Source organism: Ascaphus truei, chromosome 1 (assembly GCF_040206685.1).
Source record: "Ascaphus truei isolate aAscTru1 chromosome 1, aAscTru1.hap1, whole genome shotgun sequence".
NCBI classification, from domain to species: domain Eukaryota; kingdom Metazoa; phylum Chordata; class Amphibia; order Anura; family Ascaphidae; genus Ascaphus; species Ascaphus truei.
The window spans coordinates 452,658,425-452,683,576 of NC_134483.1; the positions used below are offsets into that span (position 1 = coordinate 452,658,425).

At 48.2% G+C, this 25,152-nt stretch overlaps 1 protein-coding gene across 1 annotated transcript in view; it reads left to right on the forward strand.

Annotated features, from left to right (window-relative positions):
• Positions 1-6,235: 6,235 nt before the first annotated feature.
• The window catches only part of RRH (retinal pigment epithelium-derived rhodopsin homolog), a 42,573-nt gene continuing 23,656 nt past the window's right edge, over positions 6,236-25,152 (forward strand). Inside the window, exons 1-2 of the mRNA XM_075617156.1 lie at positions 6,236-6,566; positions 12,130-12,320. Coding sequence (XP_075473271.1) covers positions 6,428-6,566; positions 12,130-12,320 — 330 coding nt within the window. The 5' untranslated portion in view covers positions 6,236-6,427. The remainder of the gene's footprint in view (positions 6,567-12,129; positions 12,321-25,152) is intronic.

Sequence of the window (25,152 nt, forward strand, 5' to 3'; positions counted from 1 at the left end):
CTTTGTTTTTCATGAAACTATATTTGCACACTTAAACAGGTGCGAACTTGACGACTAATATTTTGAGTATACACTGGTGTAGCTATATTTTATAAGACCTTAACGTGCCATTTTTTAATATAAAAATGTACATCTGACATTGTTTTAAAAATCTGTTCTAGAGAAAAATTAAATATATTGTGTGATGTAAATATACCTTTTGTCAAAGTAATGTAGAAGAAGTTAATGTGTAATGCTTCCTGATGAGTGCTTTAAGCTAAATTCTTACAATTACTGTGGGTTAGTAGTCTGGAGCGCATAAATCTTAACTTTGTGGGTCTGTTATTTGTGAGGGCTGTATCTGCATGGTTACAGTAAGAATCACAAACCATTGCTCCAATAAATGTCTCGAGAGGTTCTTGCAATATTCACATAATCTATAATGTATAGATACAAATGCTGTGACTTAATATGTACTACCTAAATATTTATGTTCATCTAATGAATGTAGATTAGAGAGAAGGGATGTAAGTTATCTATAAGCTAGGTGTGTGCAGTGTCCTAGTTGGCGCAGTCAGACTTAATGAATACTCCCCTCTTGCTCTAGGTAAATACTATTGTAAAACTCGCTGATATGCAGTTTTCTTCTCTTTACAATATGGTGTGAAGCTAATCCTGCTTCCCACCACATCCAGTAGGGGGCATACATCAACCTTACCATACTTGGTGCTAACGGTTTGATTAAGTTTAGAATGAAAGAACATGTAAATGGACATGCTGAATACCTAAACATTAGTGAAGGAAAGCAAGTGACACCAAAATGGTTTTCAAAGTAGCTTGATTCCTACTTCCTTCTCACATCATTCTGCTCATGCATATTTATTTCCACCACAATGGTGTTATCGTCCTTTTTGTGCCTTAGTACAGGGGTGAACAAACTTTTTCTCCTGTGCCCCCCTGCCTTCATTTTTTCTTTTCTCCCCCCCTCCCTTTCTCGCACCTCTCCTTACCTTGAGTCTGGCGTCACAATGTCGGTGTTGTCATGGTGCCAGAAGCCACCGGAGACCAGGTAAGGGGCCTTGGGTGTGATCCCTGGCATTTTATTTAAATGCTTTGGGGAAGAGCGTGGTGACTCTAAGCGCTACGCCCCCCGCCCCCCGCCCCCAGAAAATCTCATGCCCCCCAGTTTGGGCACCCCTGCCTTAGTATTTAGGTGCTGGGTGGTCTTGTTTCTGGTTTGGTAATTGTGTAGCAAACATCTTCGTCTCCAGGCAAGGTCATCTTATCAAATTTCACGCCGGTTTGTTTGCCTATACCTTTATTAGACATTTTCCTTATCCTCTTCAAAATAACACCATTATGCATTAAAACAACCCATCCCTTGTGAGTTCATGATTGCACATTTCCAACGCAGGATGCATGCTTTATCCCCACACACAATGAAATAAGAGACACAATTTAACCTTGTGGGTTTGTTGGCAATTTATTTATTTGGGACGGCTGTATCGGCTCCACCCCCAGCCTACAGCATCAGCATATTTATCTTGATCCATTAACATCAACATACTGCTTCTAAAGAAAGCTGTGACAAACATAAATTGGCACGTGCAGGAAATTAATGTAGATCTTTATAAATAGTTTAAATTACATACATTTGCAAAAAACAATTGGGAGGGTGGGTAAGTGGGGGTAAAATTATTTTATAAAGTTCCCCACTCTACAGTGCTCCCTTGTAAATTATTGACCCCCATACTGTTGTACCATGTGTGCCCCCACAACCCCATATGTCCGTTTTTCCCAACTCCAGACTCGGGGAACCCCAACAGGTCAGGTCTTAAGGATATCCCTGCTCTAGCACAGGTGGCTCAGTCAAAATGACTGAGCCGCTGATTGACCCACCTGTGCATGGACCAATTGGCAACTGCCAAATTGCATCTTTTTCCAATGGGCAGTTGTCAAACAAGGGACCAGCGTTTGCACGGACATGTTGCCCCTCAGCCTATAGCCAACTTTGCAGCTCATTCATCACATTACTCGGTCTCTCTTGTGGTGGCCTTTTGTGGGGGGTCTTGCAGTCCAAAGTTTAACAACTTTTAAAGTATTTTGAAAAATATTTCTCAAAAGTTATAAAAACATAATTACGATAAGCGTTTCAACCCAAGTAGTAATTATCCATTTTGCTGCAGTCTAGATGAGAAAAAAAAAAAAGCTGGTCATCCATAGCCAAATTAGTTCAACTATTTTATATTTCTTCTATAGCAGCTCTAGATGTAGTTTGCCACTGAATAATTTAGTTAAATTTGCATATTCTGCAATACAGTTAACCTAATCCCATGAAGAGTTGACCGATTTGGGAATTAAGACCTAAGTTAAAGAATAAATTAGAGCAGGGGTGAGCAAACTTTTTAGGCCGAGCCCCCCCCTTTTTCATCCATGAAATTTCTCGGGTCCCCCCTTCCTGATGTAATCAAAATCACATGACGTCAGCGCATGTGAGCTGGTTCAGCCAATGAGGCTAACCAGCTTTGTGACTCCCCCGCCACGTGTCTACAAAAAAAGTATAACACAAATTACATAACTTAAAAATAAATATGATATTTGTCTAATAGCGTCCCCATTTATTCTGTATTATTAATCTCTCTCTTCCCGCCACATCAGGACCTCTCTCCCCTCTTCCACAGTCTCTCCCTCTCCCAATATTTCTCTCTCCCCCTCCAGTGTCTCTTGCTCCCTCCCCCCACTCTTTCCCTCCCCCAGTGTGTCTCTCTTTCTCCCTCCCCCTAATGTCTCTCTCCCTCCTCCCAGTGTCTCTCACACTCTCCCTCCAGCCATTGTGTCTCTTCCTCCCACCAGTGTCACTCCCTCCCCTCAGTGTCTCACTCCCTCCCCCCATTGTCTCACTCCCTCCCCCCATTGTCTCACTCCCTCCCCCCAGTGTCTCACTCCCTCCCCCCAGTGTCTCTCCCTCCTGCAAGTGTCACTCTCATCCCCATGTCTTTCACCCCCTCCCCATGTCACACTCACTCCCCCTCCCCATGTCACACTCACTCCCCCTCCCCATGTCACACACTCACTCCCCCTCCCCATGTCACACACTCACTCCCCCTCCCCATGTCACACACTCACTCCCCCTCCCCATGTCACACACTCACTCCCCCTCCCCATGTCACACACTCACTCCCCCTCGCCATGTCACACTCTCAAACCCCCACACACTCACCTCCCACAGTCTCACCCCCCCCCCCCACACTCTCACCCCCTTCCCCATGTGACACACTCTCAACCGCCTCCCCATGTCCCAGGACATACTTGAAAACGAGAGGTAATCTGCGCGATTTCATGCCCATGCAGGCGAGCCAGCGGGTGCGATCGGAGGCGGGGGGAGACTGAGGGAGGCGGGGCAGTGACGTCGCTGGGCCAATCGCCCGCGACGCACCAACGTCACGGCGCCGACGTCACGGCGCCGTGACGTTGACACTGCTCCGCGCTGATTGGATGTTTTCAGCCGACAGCGTTCTGAAAAACAGCTTGGCTGTCGGCTGAAAATCCAGCCAGTGCCTCAGCACGCCTGTGGATGCTCGCGTGAGCCCCCTCTCAAGGCATCCTCATTGAGGATGCAGGGGCTCAGCGCGGAGCGTCCGCACGGCTCAGCGCGGCCCGTCCTTCTATGGACTTGGCCTTAGAAATATGACCATGATATATGTAGTAGATTGCCACCTTTTTGCCCACATCTGTGGCAGTTACAGTTTAGTAACGAAATCATCAATTTGCTTGCTTGGTCTCACACCAATCATGTAAGATTTTGTTTTGTGTAAGGACGTTAATCTGCGAGAATCCATCTGGCAAGATGATAAAATGTGCTACTCTAGTCATATGCTCTGATTTTAGATATAACTTCAGATTTATGGCTACATTCACCTTTTTTTTATTTTATTTTTATATATATATATATATATATATATATATATATATATATATATATATATTTGCACAGTCTCCCCTTTTTTTACAGCTGCACAATGTAACAGTGTTCCCCCCACCCTCTGGGATATTCTGCCATTACTGGTTGTGTGGTGCATGATACCTGCTGGTAACAGGAGGGCTGAGCTGTCTGCCGATGGTAGTGGGGACACAGGATCAGGTTTCTGGGGCATATTACCATATGGTTCTCTAGCAGTGCAGCATCTCCATCTATCTGGAGCCTACAGCAGATGAAGATGATCGACAGTAGAATTAATCACCCCTCACCCCAGTAAGATCACACACTAGGCGGGAGTATAACAACAGGAACGGGGTTATTCTCTTATGTATGCCTCCGTCCGGTAGATATGGCATGAGAAAAAAGAAAAATGGCAGAGCACTACAACAAATATCCATAGAAAAATAAACGGGAGAGTGCGTTTCCCATGAAAATGTTATTATTTAATGGTCATGAAGACAAGAAAAGGACAAAGCGCTCTGTGAAGCGTGAAACGTTGGTGGGGCTTTTTTGCCCTTTTCTTGTCTTCATTACCATTAAATAATAACATTTTCATGGGAAACGCACTCTCCTGTTTATTTTTCTATGGCTATTTGTTGCAGTGCTCTGCCATTTTTCTTTCTTCTCTTGGTCATGCAAAGGCCTGATGTCACTGCCTTCCCCTGTCACTCAAGTGCAGCACCAAGGAGGGGGCCCATGCTGACAACTGGCAGCCTGATTCTAGCAGGGCTTACTGCCTGTAGTAGGACAGATAAGTAGCCAAAAGTGGCATGTTTCATGAGTTTGGCGCCAAGCCACAACAAGATGGCGCTAAAGGGTTATTCTACAAACTTTTCTTCCAATGATGCTGCACACCAACTTGAGAATTTGTAATGCCTTCTTCACTACAGTGCTTTGCTTGTGCCTCCAGCCTTAAAAATCAAACTAAACTCTAACAACTGTTAACATAAAACTTACTTCTCGTTATTTGGGATGTACAATATGTACCACTAGTTCATTTCTTTAGGAACTTTATTATTTATTTTTTTAACGTCACTGTATTTTTGTAGTAATCTACATTATCATATTGTGGGTTTTTTTGTGGTGAGGAGGCAAAGTGAATGGTGAGATAATACTACATTTTCCTGTCAGGGGAAAATGATGCTCCAGCTTCCTATTGGTTAAACATATTATGTATTATGTCCAAACAAAATTTAAAGCTGCAAACCAAGCAATATTCTACATGTGTTTTTTTTAAAATAATAAATCAGTTCTGTACTATGAGACAATACTTGTAGCATTTTTTTTAAAGCAACTGTAAATTATTTTTTGTATGTATTGTAATGTAACCAGCCTTTTTTGTTTCTATAACAACCATTTACAGAGTCACAGATACTGAGTCAATTCTCCTCTGCAGCCATTAAGTGAACCCCCGAGCCGAATCTTCGCTGATCGATCACAGGAGAACGCACTTAGCTACTTAACTCGATCGGCAACTTAGCTACTTATCATTGTGCAGATTGTATTGATGCACATATTAAAGGAAAAAATGGCACCTTGGACTGCTGCTTTAAAAACAAGAGTGCTGCACGTTATAAACTCTGAGCTTTGTGTTTGTCTCCTACTTTTTAGGAGAAATTATGTACTTTTTCAAATAGACCGTTTATATTAACAAAATGTCCGGAATTTGTACACCCATTTAAGATACACATTTTTCTCAAAACCCATCCTCTGTTTCCCATTTTGGGAGTGTCTTCCGGTATTTTTGAAGTAACAGCGCTGCTTACTTGAGCACTTGCACTTAGAACAGCAAAGCAGAGATACATATTGCCTTAAATCAAGGTTGCCCAGTACAGCCTGCAGGCATAATTGGTGTCAAGGATGATTGGTACCACATGTTGCACAGCAATGTCAAAAAATATATATTTATGATTTTACTACTATTCTGTATAAAACAGGAAAACCAATGTCTTTTGAAATGATCTTTTATTAATGACATATTCTTGGTAGAGAATTCATCGTATTTTTATACATACAGTACCTGTCTTTTTTTTTGCTGACAATTGGGATTAAAAACAAGAGTTTGACAGTGTAGCCCAACAAAAACTGAAAAAATGGTCATTAGTATGTTTGTACACGAACAGCTTAGCCGGAAATCCTTGTATTGTCGTCACATTGAGTTCTAAGGGGAAAAAAGCTGTAAGTGAAGCTTCTCTGTAATGAGGGCATGTGATTGGGCTAATCTCTTCAGGAATGAAGGCACAGTATGACTGAAGCCTAAGCATCTCCCTGTGAATGCCTGAAGTTCTGTGCTGCTCTTTGTGTAGCTAACAAGCTTTGCCAAACTCAGCCCGGCAGCTGAAATCCTTTGACATGTTCACCAAATGTAATGCCTGCTCCCCATCCATGAAATAGTGCAAATAAATAAAAAAAAACTAATTGCCCAGCATTGTCACATTGAAACTTTTATCTGAACCCAGAAGACCTGCGATGGATAGAGCGCCTGAGGGTTTTACATTGGCGCCCCTTGGAATTGGTTCAGTAAACGCTTCTCACCCCACCACGGAAGTTAATTCTGTCTTTTCCCAGACCGAGCACCATGTAGTTGCAGCGTATTTGATTACAGCAGGTACGGTTTTGTGTCTTCCGAATTTGTGTTTAGAAATGTTTTCTTTTCATTGTTTGTAGAGAGATTTTTTATTTTTGGGACATTCGTTGCTAGTGAACACGTTGTGAAAAACTGCCATTCAAGATTTCTTAATTAGAGAGCACCGTTGACCCCATACATTTGGGCTGTGTTATAATGTGCCCTGAAGGTTGTACCTTTCTTGCTCTTGTCTAGGGATGTTCGCTATCTCAGAACTAATTTAAACAGAAAGGCGGATTACAATATGGGTTATTGTGGACAATTTCTTATTTGGTTACAGCATGTAATCTAATCCTCAGTATATTCAGGGGCATGTCTAAATGGTTTCATATAGGTGGTAAGATGTGTATATTGTTATCTTCCTTGGTGAAGGAAAACATGCAGTAGTACTAATACCGTAGCTTGTCCAGAATAATATTTAAAGGGGTGAGTAGTTGGGTGAGCTCGCTGGTATTAACCTCTCAGCAAAGGTTTGTAAAGTTTGTGAATCATGCTTAAATTGTCCCTCAGGCCACCATGTATTATTGCTTCGACAGCCTAAATGCTGGACAAATACTCTCTGCTTGCAATTAATGCTAACCAATAACAGCAACATATTTTACATTTCCTATATTTTCAAAACCTTTAAGGTATTGCAAACTGAACATTTAGTCATACGTGTGTAGCAAAGGACTGGTTCTTAGCTACCAAACTGCCCTCTTTGGCAGTAAGCCCTGATAAGAGCAGACCTGCCAGTACTTATTATGGGGTTTCCCCACTCTCTGCAGTGCCCTTGAGTGACAGGGGAGGAGGTGGAACCAGGCCTGGGTTTATCCAATCCTGGGTCAGACCTGGTACCCTCCTTCTGGCTGTACTTAAGGGGATTGCCATCCAAATTTAGTCCGTGCCTCTCCCCACTTGAGAGAGACAGGTCACACACAAGTTGCCTGAATACTGGCCTTCCCTGTTCCTCTTCCTTTCGGGGGAGAGTGCATGTGCACCTTTCCCCTGATCGAGGATCAGGGAGGAGCAAGGACTGCTGCGGGGGCCCTTGACCCGTAGTGCAGGTCCAGGGACCATCCTACAGCTGGATACAACACCAGAGACTGCATAAGGCAGAGGCCTGCTGTGACTGCATTGAGCTGAATAGAATAAACCATTCCAGTTATTATACCTCCTGCCTGGGGTATAACCTACTCTCGGTAGACAGCTAACCACGTACTGTGGAGACTTGCAAGAAATGGATTCCTGCCAGAATCATGCGGACCGCGTGGTGGAGTTGCAAAATACAGAAACTGGTGTTGCAAATCTTTTGTGGAATGGCGCGAAAGCCATGACCACCCCTTTTTGTGCTGCCTAGGGCTTCTGGTTTCACCAGGGGGAGTAGGCAGTGAGGACATTATGATCAAATATGGGACTGTGGATGCAGGGACTGCCCCCAAGATCGAGGAGCCTGTGATAACTGAACAAGTTAGACCTGTAATTGGAGTTGACTGTTGTTTGTCCCGAAACAGTCATGTGCCCCAACGATGGCCATGAGGTTGCATCAAGCGCGAGTACTGAACAATGTTCTGATGGGCGCGCCCTATTTCCCGAGCTTCGGGATAAGCTGATGGCGTGAAATCCAAGAACCCACACCCAGCAAAGTGACTGGGTCAGATAGGGAACCGAGTCACGCCCTACAATTTTACGCCCCTCCTCTAATCTCCACCAGAGGGAGGGGTTACTGTGACAGCCAATGCCGAATGACTGCTGAAGACAAGGGAGGATCCGGATGTGACCGACCGCACCCTCAGTTCTTCGGAGCCAGCAAAGACAGAGGAGTTGCCATGCCTGTCCTCCTACCGCCACGCACTTTATCCATGCCCGCGATGGCGAACTGTGACTTTGCTTATTACCATCTGCCAGGAGGGCTCCTGGTAGTGCAGGTTGATGAGACATGATTCTTGAAGTGCCTGTGCCTTAAGTGTGACTTTCCGGGCAGAGACCTAATATGGGGCGCTAAGTGTGCGAGATGCGGAGCTCGATTTCTGAAGCTGACTCAATACCTGGGTGGTCGATGCTGCTAACCCAACTACCTCAGCAATGGAGATTCTGGAGGGCCCCTGCGCCCTAGCGGATGCTCCCGGGGGTCCATGTACCCCGATGATCGAAGTGTTCCCGAGCTGGTTCCAGACCCGGTTCCAGAGATGGTGCCAGAAACGGTCCGTGAGCTGGAACCGACGCAAGACGAGCAACCGAGTAAGGTGACTACCTGGGGTGAGGAGGAGCCACAGTTGGTCGCATTACAGGAACTAAACAGCTGCAAGTTGATTACCGCAGATGGCGGTGCAATGCTCCGGTGCCTATCCCTCACAGCAGTGGTCAGGCATCGTTGGTGCTTTGTCAGCCGGCGTGTGCCCCTACGGACCCCGCCAAACATGACAATGGTGCCTTTACCACCGAGCAGTGCAGTCCAGTCCCGATGACGGCAGCGAGGTGGCCTAAGCAGCAGAAGAGCGTCCCATGGTTGGCGGTTTCTAGCGGCCTGGTCGGCAAACCAGCATCTAGATCGGTGAGTTCATGGAGCTGTGAGAGTCCACCTCCTTACTCCCCACAGGAACTGATGGAGACTTCTGGTGAGAAGGTACCAGACGACAGCGATCTTTATCCGGATCCTGTGAGATCAGCTGATGTCAACAGAGAGGCGGACGAGGAACGATTTCCACTCCGGTGAGTACTGTTTCCACCAGCAATGGAGTGGGACATTTTATTGACTCTATGCGGGCACGCCTGGAACGCAAGCAGGCTGCAGCTGAGGTGAGCACTAAGACACATACCCCAGGACACTTGGCCATGTACAATGACCCTTTACTGAGCCCCAAGTCAAAGCCAGATGCGAAGCTTCACATAGTCAGTATAGCACTGGTACTGTATCTAGCCAGCGTGGGTGTCACATCAAGGACTCTGACCGAGACTTTAAGGCCTCAAATCCTGTGGCTTGTACTCTCCGCACTGCCCTTTCTCCACCCCCTGAGTCTCGGAGCTCTGCTAGGTGGGCTTGAAATCATCTGCGATCAGCTCTTTATTTTCAGAAATCAGGGGGTAGGGAGATTGCGTTTGAGTATAGTTCGGATGAGGATCTAGGAGGATCCTCTACTAGGGCCTTCAGGTTTAGGGAAGATATTCCTCGCAGGGTCCCTGTTCGGGGTATCAGAATGGAGAATTGGGATTCTGACATTTCAGATGAGAATTGGGATAGTGATTTGGAGTTGCATAATTCTGAGGAGAGGTGGAATTCTGATGGGGAATCTGGGAATAGTGATTTCAATTTCGGTTTGGATGATGATTCTGGGATATCAGTGGATAACACCTCTGAGTCTGGTCTCCCAACACCAAGGTTCCCCAATTATAGAGCTGACCCTCTATGTAGTTGCCTGACCTGTCGAACAGGAATTTGCTTTGAGTCTTACATAAATAAGTGGATAGTAGGAAGGTCCATATACATAGACCGGGTAGAGTATGTTTTGGAAAGACCACCCTAAGAGGGTATGTTCTGTAACTGTGCCTGATAGTACTGGGGCACTTGTCAGCAAACCAGACCCAGAGCATTACTACTGAGTAATTAGGTTCTCCATGTTGGGAGGGACCTCGGTTGTCATGGAATTCTGTGAGGTAATTAAAAGTTAATGCACTGTAATACAGAAAAGTATGTACCTTTTGCATTGTGATTCACATATTATTGTTATTGATTCTCCTGTTCTGTTTAGGATATACATCTGAAGGATGGTACCCGCAAATTTCGGTCCCAGTGAGGACATGGAAGTTTCCACCAGAGGGAGAGTGTAGCCAAGACTGGTTCTTGGCTACCAGTCTGCCCTCCCTGGCAGTAAGCCCTGGTAAGGCCTGCCAGTACTTATCATGAGTTTTCCCCACTCCCTGCAGTAATCTTGAGTGACAGGGGAGGAGGTGGAACCAGGCCTATGTTTACCTAAACCTGGGTCAGACCTGGTGCCCTCCTCCTGGCTGTACTTAAGGGGATTGCTGCGCAAATTTAGGTAGTGCCTTTCCTCACTTGAGAGAGACAGGTCACACACAGGTTGCCTGAATTCTGGCCTTCCCTGTTCCTCTTCCCCTCAGGAGACAGTGAGTGTGCACCTTTCCCCTGATTCTGATAGAGGATCAGGAAAGAGCAAGGACTGCTGCGGGGCCCTTGACCTTGTCCAGGGACCATCCTACAGCTGAAGATATCACCAGAGACTGCATAGGGCAGAGACCTGCGGTGACTGCATTGAGCTGAACAGAATAAACTGTTCCAGTTATTATACCTCCTGCCTGGTGTGTGATCTTCCTGGGAAAGGAGAGGGGATTGTGTTCTACCATAGGAGATCGCCTCCATACATCTGGAGCCTGTGGAAGATGGAGGCGCTGTACCACTAGAGATCTATGTCGGGTATGTACCCCAGAAGCTTGTCCTGTGTCTCCACAAATATCGCCAGATGACTCAGCCCTCCTGCTTACCAACAGGTAGTATACACCACACACGCTGTAATGGCAGAATCTTCCATCAGGTTGGGAAAACACTGTTACATGTGTTTAATGCCTTTTTTTTTTTACCTTTGTGAGAGGAGAGGGCTACCCTCCTCTGTGCAGTACAATATGGGAGGTAACTACAAAATATCAAATACATACAACTTAAAACATAATGAAGCAATAGGTAATGAGGTCCCTGTAAATGTTTACTCTTTTATATGATCAATCACATAAAAACATGCAGTGTTCTATTTTTACATTTTTAAATGAGTCCAAACAGGGAAAAGCTAAAAACTGGGACTTTTGAACGATTGAGAAATTTGTCGGGATGCCAGAATGTTTAATGAAAATCAGGGACTGTTCCTGCTAAACCGGGAGGTATGGTCTCCCTAATTTGTCCTTTTGTACTCATCAGTATTAGCAGGACCAGCTGGGATGTTTGCGGGGCTCTCTCCCATCGTCATGGCTCTGTGACGTCAAATGTCATTGCGTTGTCATGAGGTGACATTACGGTGCCATGTGGTGTGACTTTGTCATGGCGCCACAAGGTGTCCCATTGCCATAGCAACTTGATGCCATTTGACGTCACAGAGCCATGATAATGGGACCCTGCATGAGATGCTGCCGAAGAAGGTAAAAGAGTCACAGAGACCCCGCGCTCTCCCCCGGTAATCAGTCTAATTGTCGTGGGGGAGAGCACGGGGCCTCTGTAAGTGCGGGGCTCGGTCGACAGTCACTGATGGAAAAACCATCAAGCCAGGCCTGATTATGAGCTTGGTCACTCATTATGAATATGTATGGCAGAGTTTACAAAACAGACATTCACGTTTTGGTGGGTAAGAAAAAGTGTCAAAAACCTGGCAACTAAATTTGAAAAGGTATGACATGTATCTAATAAAACCACATACTTTTATTCAATTTCAAAACTATAAAAATGGATACATGTAATGCAGTCTCCAAACCTCCTTTGCATAGCACACTTTGCAGTCAAGAGGTCTACGTGCGTATTATTTGCATGAATAAAAATCTCACAATCTACGTATTTGTTTCTTAGGGGTAGTAAGCATTCTAAGCAACATTATAGTTCTGGGCATCTTTGTTAAATACAAGGAACTCCGCACAGCAACCAATGCAATCATCATTAACCTGGCGTTCACTGATATTGGAGTCAGTAGTATTGGTTATCCAATGTCTGCAGCATCAGATCTGCATGGAAGCTGGAAATTTGGAAACGTGGGATGTCAGGTAAGAAGCATTTCCCCCCCTAAACCTCTGATTTTTCCTACAATGTACACTACTACCCAGTTTGCAGCAACACTTTTGACGGTCTTTATAGAGGTCTTACTGACGTTAAATAAAGTCTTAGGCTGCGTCCAGGGTGATTGCGCGCCCGCTCTCGAGCGCCATGACGTCAAGCGCTCATTTTGCTCGGGCAATTGTTGGGTTGCGCGATGTGGGGCGTGCCCGTGACGTCACATGAGCGGTTTGCCATCATTGGTTGATACGCGCACGTGTCCAGGGCATCGCGTGGCAAAGACAAAAAATGTCTTTGCACACATCGCGTCTACCCACACTCACGTGCACGTGCAGTATGGATGCTTCAATTCAGTTTCATTGTTTTGATCGCTCAGCACGCTCTCATCCTGGATGCGGCCTTTGTAGCTGAAATTTAGTTAACTGCTATGAGTTACTACCTAGATCTGGTTTTCACTAAACTGTTCTCTTTCTGATTTCTTCATTTCCCCCCTGCCTCTCTCTGACCATCATATCATATCATTTTCTCCCTCTCGCTTCTCCCCTTCTCCATCTCCATCTCCCCCTCGCTTCTGCAGAGACCTGCGCTCTATTAACTTACGCACACTCAATTATCATCCTAACTTTTAAAGCTTTACACTCTTCTGCCCCTCCTTACATCTCAGCCCTAATTTCTTGCTATGCACCATCCCGTCTCTTGCGTTCCACTCAAGGATGTCTTTTCTTTACCCATTTGTATCTAAAGCCCTCTCCCGCCATAAACCTTTCTCACTGACTGCCCCACACCTCTGGAATGCTCTTCCCCTCCATACCCGACTAGCACCCTCTCTATCCACCTATAAGACCCACCTTAAAACACACCTGCTTAACGAAGCATATAAGTGGCTAACACTATACACCTGATACATAAATCTTGGCCCCTGCAGATGCACTTTCCAGTATGCCCTCCTACTGTATCTGTATGTTCCTCCTACCAATTAGATTGTAAGCTCTTCGGAGCAGGGACTCCTTTTCCGAAATGTTACTTTTATGTCTGAAGCCCTTATTCCCATGATCTGTTATTTGTATTATTTGTTATTTATATGATTGTCACGTGTATTGCTACTGTCAAGCGCTATATGTACACTAATGGCGCTATATAAATAAAGCAACAGGAAAGATGATCCAGGGCTCCACGGATTTTTGGCAAAAGAATTTATTCATAATACACAACGTTTCGGCCTCACTTAGGCCTTTGTCAAGTGACTTGGACCAGTCACTTGACAAAGGCCTAAGTGAGGCCGAAATGTTGTGTATTATGAATAAATTCTTTTGCTAAAAATACGTGGGGCCTTGGATCATCTTTTCTGTTGCTGTATACTTGGATTGCTGCAGATAGGCCATCCTTGAACAAGGAGATCCGGCATTGTGCGCAAGTATTGCATTTTTTGCATTTATTTGCACTGTTTTGGTGTGCTACATACCCACATACCTTTGCTATATAAATAAAGACATACATACATACATACATACATACATACATACATACATACATGAGCAGTAAGGCTGAAATTAGATGGATGTTTGGAATTCTACATTCATTATTAAACCTATAAAGTATATATTACATAAATGATTGGAAAAATACAGTACTCTACATAGTAAGGTATACAATATATACCTATATGCGTGCACATTTATACATATTTACTACTATGTTTTACCCAAGGGTTTCGCAGCGTGAGCAATTTAAGCTAGTGCCCAAATACTTTACAAAATGGGTGCATATTAAGTGATTTCTTGAGTGCCTGGAAGGTGGGAGCTTTCCTGAAGTCGTTATGGAGGTTGTTCCAATGCTTGGGACCTTCTGCTTAAAATGCACTCTTTTCCCAATCCGGTGGATTTGAATAGAGGAACACAAAGCAGTGCATTGATCGTTGATGCGTTCCAAGATGTATGTTGCTGTTGGGCCCTGTGTGGTTTTATAGGTTGTAGAGAGGGCTTTGAACTAATTTTGCTGCCGGATTGGCAGCAGGTGAAGTTTCAGAACCCATTATAAGGGAAGACGTTTATGAAGGTATTGATGAAATGTACTGACCTTGTGAACAGAAATGAGCAGTGGAGGTAAAAGTACAAAAAACAATGTTTGTAGGGATATGCTAGAAACCACCAAATATCTGTGAGATTGAGGACGTCAAAATACTTTTGGAAATGGAGAAGGCAGCACAAGACCTTGAATATGGAGTACAGTTTTGGGCACCACTCACTATAAAAGACTATGGAAGTAGAAAAAGTGCCGGGAAGAGCCAACAAATTAAAAAAGGGGATGGAAATTCTGACTTATGAGGAGAGGCTAGCTAATCTAAATGTGTTTACATTAGAAAGAGGCGTCTAAGGGGGGTGGATCCGGTGACATCACCTGGTATGGCTGCGTGAGGAAGGAGCTCTGCGGACCCTCACATATAAACACGAAAATCAGCGCTCTTCCCCTGACTTATATACCCCCCCTGAGCTTGCCTAGGACGTCCAAGTGACTGACAATGGCTAACAGGCAAAAAAAAGCACAACAGACCCCAGGGGTCACAACATTTTTCCGTCCGACCCAGCGAAGCTCAGAGGCGGCAGAGGAAACCCAAGATGGCGTCAGCCCATGCGGCCCCACAGCCTCAGGAGGTAATAAAGAAAGATCAAAAGAAAGCCCTGAGCCAGAAAGGGGAATCACCCGGGCGTATATGGAGGAGCTTTTCTCCGCTATGCATGACAAGCTCCATGCCTCCCTACAAGCGGACCTGAGGAATGTGATCACAGAGCTGAAGCAGGAGATCACGGGCCTCACAGAGAAGACGTCTAAATTAGAAACCAGGCTGGGGGAGGCCCTGCATCGTCAAGCAGAAGCAGAGGAGGAAATCATCCGGCTGGGTGAAGAGGTTTCCTACCTGAAGGATGGGCTTGAGGATCAGGAAAATAGGGACCGACGCCAGAACTTGAGAATCCGAAATATTCCCGAGTCGGTCCTGCCTGATCTCCTCCGCCCATACCTAAAGAAGCTGCACTCAATTTGCGGGGATATTGAAGAAAGAGATGCAGAGATTGATCGGGCCCACTGCGCCCTGGGACCTAAATCAGATAATCCCCGCCGACGGAGAGATGTAATACTTCGCCTACATAGCTACTTCACGAAGGCGAAGATCATAGGAGCCTGCTGCGACAAGGACTATATCCAATTCGAGAACGAGTCCTTGCAGGTATTTAATGATCTATCTAAAAAAACAATCGACCGCCGCCGTGACCTCCGGCCCCTGACTACCCTCCTCCGCGAGAAGGGAGTCAGGTATCGCTGGGGATTTCCATTTAAACTGACCGCGAGTAGTAACGGTAAATTCCTTACCTTGAGACGACCCTCAGATATGCTCCAATTCGCCCGAGCGCTTGGCTTGTCTCCCCCGCCCTCCTGGAATGAGGAGAGAGCAGAGTCCAGGAGCCGGGTCCCCGAGGAAGCTTCAGGCCAATCCGCGGAGCGCCGCAAGTGATCACCGCTCCCAAGGAATAGAGACTCACACCGTCTATGCCCTGCAGCGAACCTTACCACCTGAGCCCTGCACAGACCCTCGCCATCTGTGACCTGCAGCGAACCTCTCCGCCTGAGCCCTGCAGAGACCCTCGCCATCTGTGACCTGCAGCAAACCTCTCCGCCTGAGCCCTGCAGAGACCCTCGCTGCCCGAGCCCTGCAGAGACCCTCACCGCCCGAGCCCTGCAGCAACTCTCGCCGTCTGTGCCCTATTGATAATCCACACCAGTGCTGGGAGAAGGCGAGGATCGGACCCGCCGCGTCGCTGAGAGGGGATTTCCAGCACACCCTATCTGCCCCGGAGAAGCTCCCTCGGCTGCGATGCGGAGTGGAGATGGAAGAAGCCTGTCCTTCGCGGCCCCCTCTGCTAACCCGGTCTGAGCGTCGGGAGGCGTCCGGGTGGGAGCTGAGACCCGTGTGTGTGTGTCTTTTTCTTCTCCTCTCCCCCTCCTCTCATCAACCCCAAAAGCTTCGCCTGCAACTGCCGTTAAACTGAAACCAGCATGAGGAAGCACCGACTGAGCCGAGACACGGGAGCGGTGAACAGTCTGTGGGGGGGGGGGGGGGGGGTTGTTGGGGGGAGTACTCGAGGGAGCCTCAAAATGCCAGCTCGTGACTCCCAATGTTTCATCCTGATCCCGACCACAGATGTTGCCCCAGTCCCTAGCCCACCGATCCAGAGCACTGAGCCTGATATGGCTCTGGCCCGTAGCTCAAAAACTGTTTAGCTATATACACAGTTTCCTCTGCGGCCACACTCACGGCTACAATCAATGTTACACATACTGTTATGTTCACTGCAATACCTATGGCTAAACTTTATGCTGCAAATGCCTGTATATACATAAGTTTCTCAGGGGCAGTCCCTCCCCCTCCTCTCTCCCCCCTCCTCCTCTCTCCCCCTCCCCCCTCCCCCCTCCTCCTCCACCCCCCCTCCTCTCTCCCCCTCCTCCTCCTCTCTCCCCTCCCCTCCTCCTCTCTCCCCCTCCTCCTCCTCTCCCCCCCTCCTCTCTCTCCCACCTCCTCCTCTCTCCCCCTCCCCCCTCCTCTCTCCCCCTCCTCTCTCCCCCCTCCCCCCTCCTCTCTCCCCCCCTCCCCCCTCTTCCCCCCTCCTCCCCCCTCCTCCTATCTCCCCCTCTCTCCCCCTCCTCCTCTCTCCCCCTCTCCCCTCTCTCCCCCCTCCCTCCCCCCTCTCTCCCCCCTCTCTCCCCCCTCTCTCTCCCCCCCCTCTCTCCCCCCCCCTCTCTCCCCCCTCCTCTCTCCCCCCTCCTCTCTCCCCCCTCCTCTCTCCCCCCTCCTCTCATCCTCCCCCTCTTTCCCCCTCTTTCCCCCTTCCCCTCTTTCCCCCTGCCCCCTCTCTCCCCCCTCTCTCCCCCTCTCTCCCCCTCTCTCCCCTTCCCTCTCTCCCACTCCCCCTCCCCCTTCCCCCTCCCCTCCTCCCCCCCTCTTTCCCCCCCTCTCTCCTCCTCCCCCTCTCCCTCCACCCTCCCCTCCCCCTCTTCCCCCCTCTCTCCCCCCTCCCCTCCTCCTCCCCCATCCCCCCTTCCCCTCCTCCTCCCCCCTTCCCCCTCCTCCCCCCCTTCCCCCTCATCCCCCCCTTCCCCTCCCCTTCCCCCCCTTCCTCCCCCCTCCTCCTCCCCCCTTCCTCCTCCTCCCCCCCTTCCCCCTCCTCCCCCCCTCCTCTCCCCCTCCTCCCCCCCTCCTCTCCCCCTCCTCCCTCCCTTCCCCCTCATCCCCCCCTTCCCTCCCCTTCCTCCCCCCTCCTCCTCCCCCCTTCCTCCTCCCCCCCTTCCCCCTCCTCCCCCCCTTCCCCCTCCTCCCCCCCTTCCCCCTCCTCCCCCCCTTCCCCCTCCTCCCCCCCTTGCCCCTCCTCCCCTCCTCCCCCCCTTCCCCTCTCCTTCCCCCCCTTCCCCTCTCCTTCCCCCCCTTCCCAATCAATGTTACACATACTGTTATGTTCACTGCAATACCTATGGCTAAACTTTATGCTGCAAATGCCTGTATATACATAAGTTTCTCAGGGGCAGTCCCTCCCCCTCCTCTCTCCCCCCTCCTCCTCTCTCCCCCTCCCCCCTCCCCCCTCCTCCTCCACCCCCCCTCCTCTCTCCCCCTCCTCCTCCTCTCTCCCCTCCCCTCCTCCTCTCTCCCCCTCCTCCTCCTCTCCCCCCCTCCTCTCTCTCCCACCTCCTCCTCTCTCCCCCTCCCCCCTCCTCTCTCCCCCTCCTCTCTCCCCCCTCCCCCCTCCTCTCTCCCCCCCTCCTCTCTCCCCCCCTCCCCCCTCTTCCCCCCTCCTCCCCCCTCCTCCTATCTCCCCCTCTCTCCCCCTCCTCCTCTCTCCCCCCTCCCCCCTCTCTCCCCCCTCCCTCCCCCCTCTCTCCCCCCTCTCTCCCCCCTCTCTCCCCCCCCCTCTCTCCCCCCTCCTCTCTCCCCCCTCCTCTCTCCCCCCTCCTCTCTCCCCCCTCCTCTCATCCTCCCCCCTCTCTCCCCCTCCCCCCTCTTTCCCCCTCCCCCTCTTTCCCCCTTCCCCCTCTTTCCCCCTGCCCCCTCTCTCCCCCCTCTCTCCCCCTCTCTCCCCCTCTCTCCCCTTCCCTCTCTCCCACTCCCCCTCCCCCTTCCCCCTCCCCTCCTCCCCCCCTCTTTCCCCCCCTCTCTCCTCCTCCCCCTCTCCCTCTCGCTCCACCCTCCCCTCCCCCTCTTCCCCCCCTCTCTCCCCCCTCCCCTCCTCCTCCCCCATCCCCCCTTCCCCTCCTCCTCCCCCCTTCCCCCTCCTCCCCCCCTTCCCCCTCATCCCCCCCTTCCCTCCCCTTCCCCCCCTTCCTCCCCCCTCCTCCTCCCCCCTTCCTCCTCCTCTCCCTCTCGCTCCACCCTCCCCTCCCCCTCTTCCCCCCCTCTCTCCCCCCTCCCCTCCTCCTCCCCCATCCCCCCTTCCCCTCCTCCTCCCCCCTTCCCCCTCCTCCCCCCCTTCCCCCTCATCCCCCCCTTCCCCTCCCCTTCCCCCCCTTCCTCCCCCCTCCTCCTCCCCCCTTCCTCCTCCTCCCCCCCTTCCCCCTCCTCCCCCCCTCCTCTCCCCCTCCTCCCCCCCTCCTCTCCCCCTCCTCCCTCCCTTCCCCCTCATCCCCCCCTTCCCCTCCCCTTCCCCCCCTTCCTCCCCCCTCCTCCTCCCCCCTTCCTCCTCCCCCCCTTCCCCCTCCTCCCCCCCTTCCCCCTCCTCCCCCCCTTCCCCCTCCTCCCCCCCTTGCCCCTCCTCCCCCCCTTCCCCTCTCCTTCCCCCCTTCCCCTCTCCTTCCCCCCCTTCCCCTCCCCTTCCCCCCCTTCCCCCCCTCCTCCTCCCCTCCCCCTCCTCCTCCCTCCTCCTCCCCTCCTCCTCCCCTCCTCCTCCCCTCCTCCTCCCCTCCCCCCTCCTCCTCCCTCTCCCCCCCCCTTAGCTGTATCCACTGTCCCATATACAGCCATACTCAAGGTTACAATTTCTGCTAGGAATACTGTTACGTCTGCTGTTATATCTATGATGTGATCTTATGCTGCGAATGCCTTGTAGGTACAAAAGTTTATTAAAAGCAGTCTCTGAGCCATCAGTTAACCCTTTACTACATCCCCCCTCCCCCTAGCTCCCTTCCCCCTCCCAGCCCCCCCTCTCCCTCCCTCCCTAGCCTCCCCAACTTCCCCCCAGCCCCTTCTCCTCCCCTCCCCCCCAGCCATTCCCTCCCTTCCCCCCCAACACCCAAATGGCTAGTCAGTCAGCAATTAAACTTGTTTCACTGAATGTGAAAGGTTTGAACAATAATAGAAAAAGAAGACTAGCGCTCCAGGAACTGAAAAGGTCTAAGGGAGACGCACTTTGCATCTCAAGAGCTGCCCAAATTAATTAGCAATGTATTCCCGACGGGTTTCTTCTCATCATTTCATAGTAAAAAACGTGGAGTAGCTATCCTACTCAGACAAGGAACCCCATTCAATATTACCAAAACAACTTCAGATCCAGAGGGTAGATTTCTAATGGTATATGGCTCGCTCGCGGGTACGGCGATCGCTCTGGTCAACATTTATGCGCCAAATGAAAATCAAACAGAATTCCTAAAAACAGTGTTAGAGAAGATTGATCCTAACTACCTATCCTCTTTAATTATAGGTGGGAATTTTAATATGGTGATAAACTCCACTGAGGATAGAGTCTCAACTCTCAATCGCTCACAAAGAGCTTCCTCCCAGAAAATGGAGAGACAACTCAAAGAGATCACTAGGGAATACTCCTTAATGGACATTTGGAGAATCCAACACCAGAGCCAAAGAGACTACACCTTCTATTCAGCGCCACACCAATCATACTCTCGTATAGACTATTTTTTTGCTACCAAAAATGTTCTGGAAGCCTCCACCAATTCGGACGTAGGCCCCATTACTTGGTCAGATCATGCCCCTATCACGCTAACTCTTTCAACTCCATTTCAAAAATTGACCTCCTACACTTGGAAGCTGAGTGAACCACCCGGCAGTAGAAAAAGAAATTAAAGCGGCGCTTAGGGAGTATTTCGCTCTCAACGTAGGTACAGTCGAATCTCCGGCGGTACTGTGAGAAGCCCATTAGGCAGCAATCAGGGGAACTTTTATATCAATTGCATCCCACAGAAAGAAGGCCAAGGTAAAATGAATAACGGATCTGACAAATAAAAGTATAAAGCTGGAACAGCAGCATAAATCCAACCCCTCTAAAGATTTTTACAAAATCTTGACCGCAGCCAGAAACGAACTAAAACAGTCCCAAATGGAAGATGTAGAAAAGCCCTCACATGGACTGGCCAAAAATACTATGACAAGCGCAACAAGGCCGACAGACTTTTGGCTAGCAAACTAAGAGGTATACAGAAACGCTCCCAGATCACTGCGATAAAGAACAGATCGGGGGAAATAATCTATAATGAGCAGAAAATAGCGGAAGAATTTACCGCATTCTATACTAAACTATATAACCTTAGGGCTCAGGGAGGGAAGGCGGGGATACCCACCTCTGAACCCATTAGTAATTACCTATCGGATTGCCCCCTGCCCACATTGACAGAGGAGGAAAATCTGACGCTTAATGCAAAGATCACCCAAAAAGAGTTGGCGGACGCAATAAAAACATTAAAAATCTCGAAAGCCCCTGGCCCCGATGGCTTCTCCAATGTCTATTATAAAAGGTTCTCCCCGATCCTGCCTAAACACCTGCTTAGCTTATTTAACTCATTCATGGAGGGCAACCCAATCCCCCCATCAATGACGCAGGCCAACCTAGCCATAATACACAAAGAGGGTAGGGATCCACTGCTCTGTGGGAGTTATCGACCAATCTCTCTACTAAACAACGATCTCAAGCTTTACAGCAAAATCCTGGCAAATAGATTGAATCTGATCTTACCGAGACTCATCCACAACGACCAGGTGGTGTTTGTCTCAGGCAGACAAGCCTCAGATAACACCCGCAAAATTATAAATATCGTTGACCATGCCCACCTCACAGCTACCAAAGAGGTTCAGTTAAGCTTAGATGCAGAGAAGGCGTTTGACAGAATCGATTGGCTATTTCTTGACAAAACAATGCAGAAATTCGGCTTCAAAGATACGTATCTAGAGGGGGTCCGAGCACTGTACCCCAGCCCATCTGCGGTGGTGAAACTCCCGGGCGGATCCGCTAAGAAATTCAACATAACAAATGGAACGAGACAAGGATGCCCCCTATCCCCCCTCCTGTTCGCCCTAACAATTGAACCTCTGGCGTCTAAAATACGAGACAACATAAATATACAGGGGGTACCAATTGGCGGAAAAAATGATCGTTATTCGCAGATGATATTATCCTAACGTTAACGCAACCCCAGATCTCTCTTCCAAATCTCCACAAAGAATTAATGGAATTTGGTTAAATATCAGGATATAAAATTAATAGTGATAAATCAGAAGCCCTCAACCTAAATTTGTCAGAGCCCGAGATGCGGACATTGAAACAAAACTTTAACTATAAGTGGAGCCCTTCATACATCAAATACCTGGGAGTACATGTATCAAGGAATTACGGCTCTCTGTACCAAAATAACTATCCAAACCTCTTTAAGAAAATTAAAAAAGACCTGGATAATTGGGAAAGCTACCAGATCTCATGGATCGGGAGGATGATCTCAGTGAAAATTAATATACTCCCCAGATTATTATACTTCTTCCAGACACTCCCGATCCATATCCCTGGCTCTGAACTAAAGACTATCCAAAATAAAAATTTTCAATTTATCTGGCAAGGGAAGAGACCCAGGGTATCTAGGTCGGTTCTTATGGCGCCCAGGACAAAAGGAGGATTGGGGGTCCCGGACATTGCTAAATATTATCAGGCAGCCCAACTAAGACAGGCGGTCATGTGGAACTCGGACCCAGACCAGCTCTGTTGGCTAGCAATTGAATCTCACTACTCCAGAACGCCTTCTCTGCAAGCTTATCTTTGGTGCGGTGACAGGGGAACTGATATGGCACCCAAATTCAAACTGTGAGCGATGAGACACACATGGGAAATATGGGCGAAAGCCAAAACTAAATTCCAGCTCTCCTCCCTCAGTTCACAATTAACCCCACTATTCAACAATCCTAAATTTCCCCCAGGATGCGAAACCAAACAATTCGACACATTTAAATCATTAGGGATCAGGGTGGTCGCGGATCTGCTGAGCGATGGACAGTTCCTGAGTCTCCAAGAATTACGCACCAAATTGAAGGTACCTCACCTAGATACATTCAAATTTCTCCAAATTCGACACTTCCTACAAAAAATGTCCCCAACGTTGAAATTTCCCCCTCCCACAAAATTTGAGAAACTGTGCCAAGAAGGAGCACATCAAAAAGGTCTAATAACGCAAATATATGCTGGCATGGAGAACCCAGCAAATCCAACCGCACACGATTATATGCTCAAGTGGGCAGCGGAATTGAACATAGTTATAGACCGGGAGGACTGGGAAGACATATGGGACGCAGCCTCAGGAACACCCATATGTACCACAGTGAAGGAGAATGTTTACAAAATAATCTATCACTGGTATCTTACCCCAGTGAGACTAAAGCAAATCTACCCTCTGGCATCAGAGCTATGCTGGAGAGGCTGTGGACATAGAGGGGACATGGCCCATATCTGGTGGCTTTGTCCAGAGATCCAAAAATACTGGCTTACAATACAAGATTTAATAAAAGAGATCACTGGTCTCACAATTCCTATGGATCCACTGACCTTCATACTGGGCAGACCGATAGAGGAGCTCGATCGCCCAGTATGGAAATTAATCTCCTTTATTTTGACAGCAGCAAGATGCTCGGTAGCATACTCCTGGAAGAAGACAGCGCCCCCACAAAACAACAGGTGAAAAATAGACTTAACGAAGTAATGAGGATGGAGAAACTCACGGCTTTCCTAAAACGATCAACTGAAGGGTTCTATAAAGTCTGGGAACCCTGGATAATACAATAGCATGAACCAGAATAAAATTCCTTGAACCATAAAAATGACAATTGTGTCGTAAGGGAGATCAGAAGAAGCGCGGCCAGACGAGGGGAGGGACCCCCACTAGCCGGATGGTCATGGCGGCCCCCACTAGCCGGGTGCGGCGCCGGGGCTCCAGGGATTCCGATCGCTCCCTGCACTGGCCCCCACCTTCGCGAGCAGCCGGCGGGCCCGTCGCTGCCTCCGGCGGGACCCGCTACCGCTCGGCTTGCTATTGAGGGGGTCAGCAGGAGCCGGAGGACACCAGGGCTACACATGTATGCAGATGACACAATCCTATATGCACACAGCCATAGCCTCTCTGACCTTCAACACATACTTCAGTCTGACTTTTTGAGACTCGAAAACTGGATTTCCCAAAACAAACTGATTTTAAACACTGACAAGACTGTAACAATGGTGTTTGGGACCAAGACTACATTTTTAAAGCTTCCAGCGACTGAGCTTCAGATTAGAACCAACACTAACACCACCCTAACCCCTGTCACTAGTTTTAAATACCTGGGCTTATGGTTTGACTCCCACTTAACATTCGGGATGCACATTGATACCCTGACAACCAAGACCTATGCCAAACTAGGGGTACTTTACAGGAACAAATCCTCCCTAAGTCTCCTGGTCAGAAAGCGTATCGCACAGCAGATGCTAATGCCAATTATTGACTATGGAGACATAGTATATGGCACGGCACCTCAAACCCACCGTAGCAAACTTAACACCCTCTACAACTCAATTTGTCGTTTTGTTCTCCAATGCAACTATAACACACATCACTGCGAAATGCTCAAAGAACTAGATTTGTCATCACTCAAGTCTAGGCGCAAAGTTCACCTTACCTGTCTTGCCTTCAAATTCTTTATGGGCAAGCTACCCAGCTACCTGAACAAGCTCCTCACCCCTACCACATGCAGCACCTATCACCTGAGATCAGACTCCAAAAGACTGTTCATGGTAACAAGGCTCAACAAAGTATCCGGCCGCTCCTCCTTCTCTTACCGTGCACCCCAAAACTGGAACAACCTACCAGAGACTCTTACATCCACCACCAGTCTAAGTTCTTTAAAATCTAAGGCTGTCACACATATTAATCTGGTCTGTAACTGTTTCATACGCCTATAATATACATCTTCTCTAACTGTGCATGCAATGTCTTGTATATAACGTATACCCAGCGCATTATGTAACTGTATTTTTAAACATGTATTATTTGTCTTAACTCTGTGCCTAGGACATACTTGAAAATGAGAGGTAACTCTCAATGTATTACTTCCTGGTAAAATATTGTATAAATAAATAAATAAATCTCCAGAAGGACTTGGACAAACTGGAAACATGAGCACGTAAAAGGCAGATGAGGTTTAATGCAGATAAATGTAGGGTTATGCATTTGAAAAACAAGAATAAACAGGCTACTTACATATTCAATGGAGCAAAATTAGGTCAATCCTTGATGGAAAAGGATTTAGGAGTGCTTGTAGACAGTAGGTTTAGCAATAGTGCCCAATATCAGGCAGTAGCTGCAAATGAAAATCTTATCTTGCATTAAACGGGGTATGGTTGGAAGGGAATCAAGCATAATTATGCCACTGTTTAAAGTATTAGTACGACCACACCTCTAAAATGGAGTACAGTTTGGGCACCACTCCATAAAAGACATTATGCAATGAAAAAAAGTTCTGTGATAAGCACCATATTAATAAAGGGGATTAAAATCTGATTTATGAGTAGAGGCTAGCTAAAATAGATTTATTTACATTAG